Source organism: Urocitellus parryii, chromosome 5, assembly GCF_045843805.1.
Source record: "Urocitellus parryii isolate mUroPar1 chromosome 5, mUroPar1.hap1, whole genome shotgun sequence".
In the NCBI taxonomy this organism is placed as follows: Eukaryota; Metazoa; Chordata; class Mammalia; order Rodentia; family Sciuridae; genus Urocitellus; species Urocitellus parryii.
The window spans coordinates 59303328-59314695 of record NC_135535.1 but is presented as its reverse complement, the minus strand read 5'-3'; the positions used below and the strand labels follow the sequence as shown (position 1 = coordinate 59314695).

The 11368-nt window shown below is 48.8% G+C and overlaps 1 protein-coding gene and 1 non-coding gene across 2 annotated transcripts; both read left to right on the top strand.

Annotated features, from left to right (window-relative positions):
• Positions 1–1207: 1207 nt before the first annotated feature.
• LOC113189630 (U6 spliceosomal RNA) lies at positions 1208–1309 on the top strand. The gene has a single exon (XR_003301667.1). It is a non-coding gene; the product is annotated as a U6 spliceosomal RNA (small nuclear RNA).
• A 3204-nt stretch (positions 1310–4513) lies between these two features.
• Positions 4514–11359, top strand: Gdf11 (growth differentiation factor 11). The gene is made up of 3 exons (XM_026398324.2): positions 4514–4958; positions 10079–10476; positions 10979–11359. Exons 1-3 carry the CDS (start codon positions 4514–4516, stop codon positions 11357–11359), a joined length of 1224 nt encoding a protein of 407 aa, XP_026254109.2.
• The last annotated feature ends 9 nt before the right edge of the window (positions 11360–11368 follow it).

The window sequence follows — 11368 nt, the reverse complement described above, 5'->3', positions numbered from 1 at the left end:
CTCAAGAGACAGAAGCAGGAGGATTACAAGTTTGAGGCCAGTCTGGGTAACTCAGCAAGACCCTGTCTCAAAATATAAATATTTTAGACACCTTGGTGGCACATGCCTGTAATCCAAGTGACTCAGGAGGCTTAGGCAGAAATATCAGAAGTTCAAGGCCAACCTCAGTAACTTAGCAAGACCCTCAGCAATTCAGTGAGACCTCATCTAAAAATAAAAAAGGACTGGGGATGTATCTCAGTAGTAAAGCATCCCTGGGTACAATCACCAGTTTATTTATATATATATAATATATATATATATATATATATATATATATATATATATATATATATATACACACACACACACACACACATACATACATATACATGTATATATATACATATATTATACATATATATATACATACATACATACAGATATATAATTTTGTAAAGGAATAAGGATATAGCTCCATGGTACAGCATTTGCCTAGTGTGTGTAAGGCCATGGATTCAATGTTCCATACCACACACACACACACACACACACACACAGAAAAGTTCACAAACACCTCTATCGACTGATCACTATGTAATTCTCACAACCAGTTGAGGGTAGGCATTGTGATCCCCATGTTATAGGTAAAAAGAATAAAAAAATTAAAAAAAATAAACTTGATGAAATTCTGAGATACCCATATCTTAGTCCAAGGCAAAGGAAGGAAAGAGCTAAGTTTTTTGTTCATTCCATTGTTATCTCAGTTCCTGTTCCCCATGGAAAGGGATCATCTATTAAAAGCTCCATGGGTTGTTTTTCCTAGCCCCTCTCCTCACACCTGAACCCTCAGTTTCTTCCTTATTCCACTCCAGTTCTCCAACCCAACTTTGCTCTTATGTTTATGTCAACTTTATGATATTTTATTGGGCTCAAATTCCAAAGAGTAAACCCCTCGGTTTGGTCTGAGCAGCTCAATAATGAAATTCATCCATTTATTTAACAAACATTTAAAGTGCCCAGGTGGTGGTACATGCCTATAATCCCAGCATCTCAGGAGGCTCAGGCAAGAGGATTTCAAGTTCAAAAGCCAGCCTCAGCAATTTAGCGAGGCACTAAGCAATTTAGCAAGACCCTGTCTCAAAATGAAAAATAAAAAAGGATGTGGCTTAGTAATTAAGCACCCCTGGGTTCAGTTCCTTGGGGGGGGGGATTGAAAGTTCCAGGAGTGCTTATTTTGGCAGCATATATACTAAATTTGGACCAATACAGAGAAGATTAGCATGGCCCCTAGAATGACACACAAATTCCCGAAGCATTCCATAACTTTGTTTTCTCTAATAAGTGGATGCTGATCCATAGTTGTGGGGCAGGCAGGAAAAAAAATGAAGAAACTTTGGATTGTGCAGAGGGGAGTGAGTGGAGAGGTGGCACGGTAGGGATGGGAAGGATAGTAGAATAAGATAGACATTATTACCCTATATACATGTATGATTACACTACTGGTGTGACTTAGCACCATGTACAGCCAGAGGAATGAGAAGTTATTCTCCATTTGTGTACAATGTGTCAAAATGCATTCTACTGGACAGGCACCTTGACCCATGCCTATAATGGGCTTGGGAGCTGAGGCAGGAGGATCTCAAGTTCAAAGCCAGCCTCAGTAACTGTAAGGTACTAAGAAACTCAGTGAGACCCTGTCTCTAAATAAAATACAAAATAGGGCTGGGGATGTGACTCAAGGGTTGAATGCCACTGAGTTCAATCCCAGATACCCCCCCAAAAAAAAAAAATGCATCCTACTGTCATGTATAACTAATTAGAATCAAAAAAGAAAATGTCAGGAAATGAGTAAAACATGATCCCTCAAACATCTTCAATTTTCCTAGTGATCTTCTGGAACTTGGGATTAAGAAATAAACCTGGGGGGCTGGGGATGTGGCTCAAGCGGTAGTGCGCTCGTCTGGCATGCGTACGGCCCGGGTTTGATCCTCAGCACCACATACCAACAAAGATGTTGTGTCTGCCAAGAACTAAAAAATAAGTACTAAAAATTCTCTCTCTCTCTCTCTCCTCTCTCACTCTCTCTTTGAAAAAAAAAAAAAAAAGAAAGAAATCTGGGCCAGGGATGGTAGCCCATGCCTGTAATGCTGGTGGCTTGGGAGGCTAAGGCAAGAGGATCACAAGTTAGAGGCCAGCCTCAGCAATTTAGTGAAGCTGTGAACAACTTAGTAAGACCCTGTATCAAAATAAAAAATCAAAAGGATTGGGGATATAGCTCAAAGGTAAAGTATCCTTAAGTTCAGGTCCCAGTATCAAAAAAAGAAGAAAGAAAAGAAATAAGGCTGGAGCTGGATGTTGTGGTGGCACATGCCTGTAACCCCAGATACTCAAGAGGCAGTGGCAGAAAGATGGCAACTTAGAAGCCAGCCTGGTAAAGCTTGGAGAAACTGATGTCTGGGAAGAGGTATCCAGCATCAGATGTTAAGCACCTTCAAATAATTTTGTCACTTCGCACTCTTTCACTCTGCCTTCTGGCTTTGTCCATGGTCATACTTGAAGATGACCACCTCTGGATTTCTCCTCTTGTAACTTGCTGCCTACAACTCAGACATCTGAAAATAGACCTCTCCCCATCCTCACCCATGCAACTTTGAGCCCCTTCTCAGGCATCTAAGATCCTGCAGGTCCAAAGGCATAGGTAGATATTCATAGCTCCAGATTCCTCTCTAAAACATAGTGGCCTCCATGGTTTTTGTTGTTGTTTTGGGTGGAATGAGGGATACTGGAAATACTGGGTATTGAACCCAGGGCCTACATGGTAGGCATATCCTCTGCCAAAGAACTACACCCCCATTCTCTTAAAAAACAAACAGGAGCTGGGGTTGTGGCTCAGCAGTAGAGCACTTGCCTAGCACGTGTGAGGCCTTGGGTCCAATCCTCAGCATCACATAAAAATAAATAAATAAAATGAAGGTATTGTGTCCAACTACAACTAAAAATAATAAATATTTAAAAATTTAAAAAACAAACAAACTTTATTTTGAGGGCTGGGGTTATGGCTCAGTGATAGAGCACTTGCCCAGCACATGTGAGGCACTGGGTTCGACCCTCAGCACTGCATAAAAATAAATCAACAAAATAAAGGCATTGTGTCCATCTACAACAACAACAAAAAAAAATTAATAAAATTAAAAAAAAATAAACACTTTATTTTGAGATAGGATCTTGTTAAATTGTCCAGGTTTGTCAAATTTGCATCTTCCTGCTTTAACCTTGGGATGACACCAGGATGAAAGGTGTGCCACCCTGCCTGCTACTGTGCTGGGGCTTCCTCATTATTTTGTTCTTCATTTTATGTTAATTAATTTATTAGTTTATTAATTATTTTGGGAGGTACTGGGGATCGAACCCAGAGCACTCTACCACTGAGCTACATCCCCAGCCCATTAAATTTTTTTTTTTGTTTTGAGACAGCGTCTTGCTAAATTGCCAGGCTGGCCTCAAACTTGCAATTCTCCTCTCTCAGCGTCATTAGTGGACAGGATTGCAGGTGTGTACCACTAAGTCTGGCTCCTCATGTCTTCTTCTTTAGCTACCTCTGGCAGATGGGGCTCTTTTGGACTCAAGTTCTTCACCTTCTCCCTTTTGGGCTCTCTGTGCTCCCACCAAGGTTGACTCTTGTGGCTGTCACCCCTTCCCTCAGGAGTCTGCTTTTGCCCTGATCCTTTGGTCTGCCTTCTCAGGGGCTCCCTTGGTATCTCCCAGTCTGTGGCCCTCTCCCTTTGTCTTTCCAGGGTACTGGTCTCTGTCCTATCGGTTCCTCTGACCCTGTTCCCATCTCTATGTCTTTCTGGTCTGCTCTGTAGACCTCAGTCTTCCCTTGTTTAGCCGCACCTCTCTCTAGACATTCCTTTATCTCTGTCTCTGATTCTCTCCACCCTAACTCTACCCCTTCTCTTATTCTAACTAAGTCTCTCACCTCTGTCTAGTCCCATCCGACTCTTCTTTTCCCTCCTTTGTCTGTCTCTGTCTCTCTTACCTCTCTTCCTGTCTCTCTGGATTTGTCTCTTCTTCCCTTATCCCTCCAGTCTCTCCTAGGTCTCTCTGACTCTGACTTTCCCTCTATACCTACCCCCTCCCCCTCTCCTGTCTCTTCACCTTTCTCTGGGCCCTTGCTCCCTCGCTCCCTCCCTCTCTCTTTTCCTCCGCTCTCTCCGGCTCCCTCTCTCGCCTCGGATGACAGCGCTACCTCTTTTGTTGGCTCCGCAGCCAATCGCGGCCGCTGACGACACGGGGGCCGGGGCTATAAAGGGCCTGGCCCGGGCTCGGGCCCCCCCAGCCGCCCGCCCCGGCCGCCCGCCCGCCCCGCCCGCGCGCCCGCCGCCCCCGGCCCCCCCGGCCCCCCCTCGGCCGGGCAGCCCCCAATCCCGCGCCGCCCGGACCCCCTCCTCCTCCCTCCCTCTTCCCTCCGCCCCCTCCCTGCGGGACTCCGGCGTCCCCGCCCCCCAGTCCTCCTCCCCTCCCCTCCAGCATGGTGCTCGCGGCCCCGCTGCTGCTGGGCTTCCTGCTCCTCGCCCTGGAGCTGCGGCCCCGGGGGGAGGCGGCCGAGGGCCCCGCGGCGGCGGCGGCGGCGGCGGCGGCGGCGGCGGCGGCCGGGGCCGGGGGGGAGCGTTCCAGTCGGCCGGCCCCGTCCGTGGCGCCCGAGCCGGACGGCTGCCCCGTGTGCGTGTGGCGGCAGCATAGCCGCGAGCTGCGCCTGGAGAGCATCAAGTCGCAGATCCTAAGCAAACTGCGGCTCAAGGAGGCGCCCAACATCAGCCGAGAGGTGGTGAAGCAGCTGCTGCCCAAGGCGCCACCGCTGCAGCAAATCCTGGACCTGCATGACTTCCAGGGCGACGCGCTGCAGCCCGAGGACTTCCTGGAGGAAGACGAGTACCACGCCACCACCGAGACCGTCATTAGCATGGCCCAGGAGAGTAAGTGGGCTTCGGGGCTCAAGCGGTGCGTTGCTGGCTCGGCTCTGGGAAGGGCGCCTCTGGCTTCCAAAGCCGGGCGCTCCCGGCTGCTTCGGCCCGGAAGCGTTTTCTGCGAAAACTTGATGGATTAGGGACCCGGGGCTATTCCACAGAACTTTTTTCCAGCGGTGAAGCTGGGCAACGGAGTTGTATGCAGGCCCTGTTCCTGGAGGTGGGAGGGGGCAAACGCGACGGGTTGCAAGATACTGCCTCCCAACCCCGGTGTGCGAGAAAGACCCCCGTTAAAGGAGTCGGGGGCGGGGGGAAGCTGAGGCCCGAAGCTTTGGGGACTAGGCAGACACTCTGTCCTGAAGGGCCACGGGTGGGGATGACTAGAGAACAGAATTGGGAGGCTCCCAGCTGGGCCGCAGTACTCTGTGTCTTCCCATCGTCCTGGCACCAACTCCCCGCCCGATGCTCCGCAACGCGCCCACCCGGCTCCAGAGAACCGAGTGCCCCTCTCTGTCCCAGGAATAGGATCCCAGAACCCAGTGTTCCTCCTGGCAGCCCAGCTGGCACCCTTTTCATCCTGAGCCGTGTCTCACACTGGGTATCCCAAGGGGCCAGGAAAACTGTCTTCTTGGTACCGACCGATCTCAAGATAACTCCATTGCGCTGGGGGCTTAAGGATAATCATTTGGTTACTTAAACCTCAGTGTTCCGTCCCTTATTCACCGGGCCCGATGGCAACTGGACTTGAGAGAGAGGAAGACCCAAGGGAGAATGAGAAAGAACTGGACGGGTGTTGGGGGAGACCCAGGCATCCGAGTCCCTGGCTTAAGGAAGCTGAATACTGAACACGTTAATAGACATGAGCTGCTTTGAAATTTTATGGCCTGGAAAATCCAGGCCAATACCACTACCCCCAACTCTATCTCTCCCTAAGGTCAGGTGACTCCTTCTTCCCCTCCCCCACTGAGTCTCCCCTGACTCTTCAACTCCAGGGAACCAAGCCCTCTCTTATTCCCTGGTGGTTTGGCAAGGTCCCCCACCCCCCAGTTTGGTTTATGGCTCTGAACAGAAGAGGGGGGAGACTGGTTTATTGGCAGATGGGTAATAAAAAGCTGGGGGCTGAGGGTCCTAGTGGCCCACATTCATAGGAGAGGCACAGGAACCCAGGTGTGCATCTGGGAGGTTTAGTACCTGGTAATGCCAAATGTGTTTCTGTAGAACTCAACAGTACTTAATCAGGACTGTAAAGAAAACTAACCAGGAAAACTAACTGGATTTGTGTGTGTATGTGTTTGTATGTGTGTTTGTGTGCACGCGCACACAGGCAAGCTATGCACCCCGCACCAAGGGCTGGAGATCTAATCCTCATTTCCTCAGTCTCCCTTCTGCTCCTTTTAAGACTTCTGCTTGTGGAAGCTGGGGTCAGTCTGAGATTGACCTAGGGCAGGGGTGGGGGTGGGGGTGGGGATTCTAGGAAACAGTAGTAGAAGAATTCTGATCAAGAGTTTGCTGGAAGAAGATGGAAGGATACAGAGGGAAAAGATGCTCTGGTCTGTGTGGTATAGTGTGTGAGAATTCCCAGGATGGGTGACAGGGCCTTGGACTTCCCCTTGCTCCTCACTATGCCTAGCATTCCTTAGCTATAGGTCTGAGCTCAGAATTAGCTCTATAGTGGGGATGTGGGAAGTGAAGGGACCCTGCATGCATGGATGGGGCAATGAAGGTTAAGACTGAAGGAGGTACCAGCAGTTGGGGTCTCACCCCAACTTCCACTCTTGTGCCACCAACGCAGCACTTGGGTAACTAGGGAACTGGGTCTCCAGCCAGGTATTGTACGTCCCCTTTAAGAGCCTAGCTGAGCTCTTAAGAGAGGGAGGGGGAGTGGAGGGAGGGGGGAGGGAGAGAGGGGAAAAGGAAAAAGAGACTTTTATAGTCTAATCCCCAGGGACCCGCTTTAATAAGAGACTTGTGCTCTGCTAATCGGGGGAGGTGTTTGTCAGCAGAGATGGCCTCTGCTCCCCTCCCCCTGTCTCCCCTCCCCCAGCCTTCAACCCTGGACCCCAGCCCCCACCTCGCCTAGACTGCTTTGCTTGTCCTAGTTCCTTCTACCCTCTCAGGCTCTCCCACCCCAGCCTTCATCCTGGGAACCCAGCCCCCTGCCCTTCTGGGAGCCGAGCCCAGCCCCTCAGTTTCTCTCTCCTCCCCATACTGAGAGGCCCCTGCCCTCTCAGCCCAACCTCCTGCCCCTAGGCCTTCTAGCCTGGGTTGGAAAAGGGTGTGTAGTTGGGGGTGGAAAGGGGAGGCCCTAAGTAAGGAGGGGGTTGGGCTTTTGCTGAAAATAGTGCAATGACCTCTCTCCCCCAGCAGCACCGCCTACTAAACCTGACCTGCTGCCTGCCACCAACCAGATCAATCCAACACATATGTGGCCCCCTCCCTTTCCCATCAGAGCTGTTAAGGATTCTCTCAAGCCCCTTTCCCTCTATAGCTCTACCTGCTTATTCTTTGTTTCTCTCTCTCTACCTTTTGTGTCCTCTTATCTTTACCCCATCAGGTTTAGCTCCCTCCCACCTCTAACTTTTTAACCACCACCCACTCCTTTCTACTCAACCCTGGTGTTCTCCAACTCCCAAACTTATTTCTTCTCACACCACAATCTTTCTACAACCTCCGTTTCTCTGCCTCTCTCTACTAACCTGTCTTCATTCCTGGATCTTCTTGATTCTTACTTCCCTCACCTTCTCCAGTCTTTCCTGACTCTTCACCTTTCTCTTTACTTTCTCCCTATGTCCTGCCCCTAGTAGTACTGACTAGTCTCCCATCCAGTGTAGAAGTGTATGAGGATTCCCTGGGATGGGCAATCCTTTATCTGAAGGAACCAAAGGATCAAGTGCCCAATCCCTCACCTTCAAATCTTAGGTCAGCTAAAGGTAGTAGGGTATGTTTAGAGTTTAGAAAACCAAACATTTATTGAGAAACTACTACTATTTTCACATTCTTTAATGCTCAGCACCTAAATCAAGAATCATTACTATCATACCAAGAAGTCTATGGGAAAGGTCAGATGAGGAGTCAAACAGTGGTTAAACCCACTTCAATGTAGCCAAGGACAGTTTAGGAAGAACTCTCAAGCACTTGCCTGTGTAACTGAAAATTGGGAGTTCATTCAGCATGTATTTATTGAATACTTCTTGGTACTATGGGAAGCACTAAAGCTACAGTGGTGAGTAAAATATATAGTGTCCACCCTCAAAATGAGTATCTTAATAGCAAGAAATAGACATTTCCTATGCCTAAATTGGGCATAATATGCTATTTGGATTGTTGCTTGTCATTCCTGAGCTCACCAGTAGCTTCCTTGCTCCAGCTACTCTCCTAATCTCTGAATTTCCATTCCCCAAGCCCCACTCTATTACGTCATTACTGAAGCTCCAGCCAGTAGGATAAATGGGAGGACTAACAGAACACTGCACCTCAGAGAAACAAGGAAGACAATGATGCAGAGGACTTTGTGTATTGTGACCTAAAATATGAAGATTACAAAGGACTTTCTTCCTATCCTATTCAGAAGGTCCTCCTCTCCTGGAGTGAAGCGGGAAAGTGTTCATGGATGTTAAGTCCTCCATGACTACACAGAATGTAACGTGGGCATAATACCTAAGGGCCTACCTGGACTTCTGCATCATAGCTATATGGGACTGGAAAAGCTCATTCCAGATTCTTCTTATCTAGAATGAGAATGGTCATTCTTGAGAAACATGATTCAGGGCATTCCCAAACTATCGAGATTAGGAAATGGAACTGGAAGAAGCTGGGAGCACAGGGATATATTGAGCATCATCTTTAATTCCCAAGGTTTAATTTATGGTCCAGAACAAGGGGGAAAAGGTCAAGAAGTGAAGTTGGGATACTGAACCTCTGTAGACTTGCTGGTGGTCCTGGACCAAAAAAAAAAAAAAAAAAAAACCACACACACACACACACACACACAAAGGAATCTCAGGGGAGAAAAAGCTACTGAATTTTGTTTGTCGTGCTAGGGATTGAACCCAGGACTTCATACATGCTGGGCAGTTCCTCCACCACTGAGCTACATACATCCCCATCCCTTTTTTCCCCTAAGTTTTGAGACAGGGTCTTGCTAAGTTGCTAAGGCTGGTCTTAGACTTGCCATCCTCCTGCCTTAGCCTTCTTGAGTAGCTGGTATTACAAGTGTGCACCAACTGTACCCTGCTGATTATAGTTGATATGGTATGTTGAATTATTGTTTTGTTTTTGTGGTGTTGGGGATTGAACCCAGGGCCTTGTGAATGAAGGTAAGCATTCTACCAACTGAGCTATATCCCCAGCCCGAATTATTATTTCTGATGCTTTGGGAAAGTAGGAAGAAACACAATTTTTCCCTCCCTCAAAATCTGAAGCACTAATGGTGGTGATGATGAGAAAGCAGCTAAGGAAACTTCTTTTTAGGAGAAAAGGAATGAGGAGTCAGATGCATAGGATATGCTTGGGTAGTTTCATTCTGGTGCTACCGGGGATGACACAAGCCTTCATGGATTTCAATTCTGGTTTAGTTTATAAGATAAATTTAGCCTACATTCCCTCTGGACCCTGAGTTATATTCTCTGAGGCCACCTTTTTTTTTTTTTTTTTTTTTTTTGCCGGGGGGATGCCAGATTCCACCTGCCCATCAGACAAATCAGCAGAAATGGGGCAAGGTGACCTAAGGACAGCAGGTGTGGTAAGAGGTATGGCTTCTATGAAGAGCTTAAAGATTCAGAAAAAGTTGGAGCCTTACATTCTGGGAATAGTTAGGGAAGGGGAAGGGAGAATTCCCTGATAATTACCTTTACAGGTTAAAATGTAGAGGGGAACCTGTGTATTAGAATAAATAAATGGATTAGGGAATTGGTACAGATTAGTAAGGATTGATAGAGCCCTCATCCAAAGTGAGGAGGCAGTTTTCAGTACCTGAAACCCCATACGGATAATCCATAAGATAGTCACAGGAGAAGGGCAAAAGCTGAAACACTCAGGCTGAGGAGTCCAAACTGCCAAAGCCACCCAGGGCTGCTGATCCTTTCTACAAATACCCTTTGCTGATGTTGTGCTCCCTTCTCTCTTATCAGCGGATCCTGCAGTGCAGACAGATGGCAGTCCTCTCTGTTGCCATTTCCACTTCAGCCCCAAGGTGATGTTCACAAAGGTACTGAAGGCACAGCTGTGGGTGTACCTTCGGCCTGTGCCCCGCCCAGCCACAGTCTACCTGCAGATCTTGCGACTGAAACCCCTAACTGGGGAAGGGACCGCAGGGGGAGGGGGTGGAGGCCGCCGTCACATCCGTATCCGTTCACTCAAGATTGAGCTGCACTCGCGCTCAGGCCACTGGCAGAGCATCGACTTCAAGCAAGTGCTACACAGCTGGTTCCGCCAGCCACAGAGCAACTGGGGCATCGAGATCAACGCCTTTGATCCCAGTGGCACAGACCTGGCTGTCACATCCCTGGGGCCAGGAGCTGAGGGGCTGGTGAGCAGGGGGCCTGAAGTGGTGGTGGATATGTGTATCCTGGCCCTGAGGAGGTGGGGATGTTAGAAAAAGTAGACTAGGAACATAAAGGGAGGTGGGGACCAGTATTACTTCTCAGGCCAGGAGCTGATTCTAGATGAGTTGGAGGATGGGGTGGCAACTGTCACTTTTCAGGGAACCAAGCCAGGCAGTAGCTGAAAACTGGATTTGGGGTAAAGGTGTCAGATAATGGAACCCCAAAACTGGACATTGATGAGGCCCTGAGCCAAGGGGCTGATGAAGGTCAGGTTGCCAGGACAAAGAACTAGGGAAGGCTGAGTTGAGAGATGATAGATGGCAAGAAAAGTGAGTTGAAGATAAGGTGGGGTGGGTGGGGCAATGGAAAAGCCAAGTCAATGGTTTCTGTTCTGATGCCACTATTGAGAGGCAGATGGGGGGGGGGGGACAGGGAAGAACTTTTCAGGGCTATGTCACATCTCTTTCCCCTCTCCCTGACCTTCAGCATCCTTTCATGGAGCTTCGAGTCCTAGAGAACACAAAACGGTCCCGGCGGAACCTAGGCCTGGATTGTGATGAGCATTCAAGCGAGTCCCGCTGCTGCCGATATCCCCTCACAGTGGACTTTGAGGCTTTTGGTTGGGACTGGATCATCGCACCTAAGCGCTACAAGGCCAACTACTGCTCCGGCCAATGCGAGTACATGTTTATGCAAAAGTATCCGCATACCCACTTGGTGCAACAGGCCAATCCGAGAGGCTCTGCTGGGCCCTGCTGCACCCCTACCAAGATGTCCCCAATCAACATGCTCTACTTCAATGACAAGCAGCAGATTATCTACGGCAAGATCCCTGGCATGGTGGTGGATCGTTGTGGCTGCTCCTAAGGTGGGGGA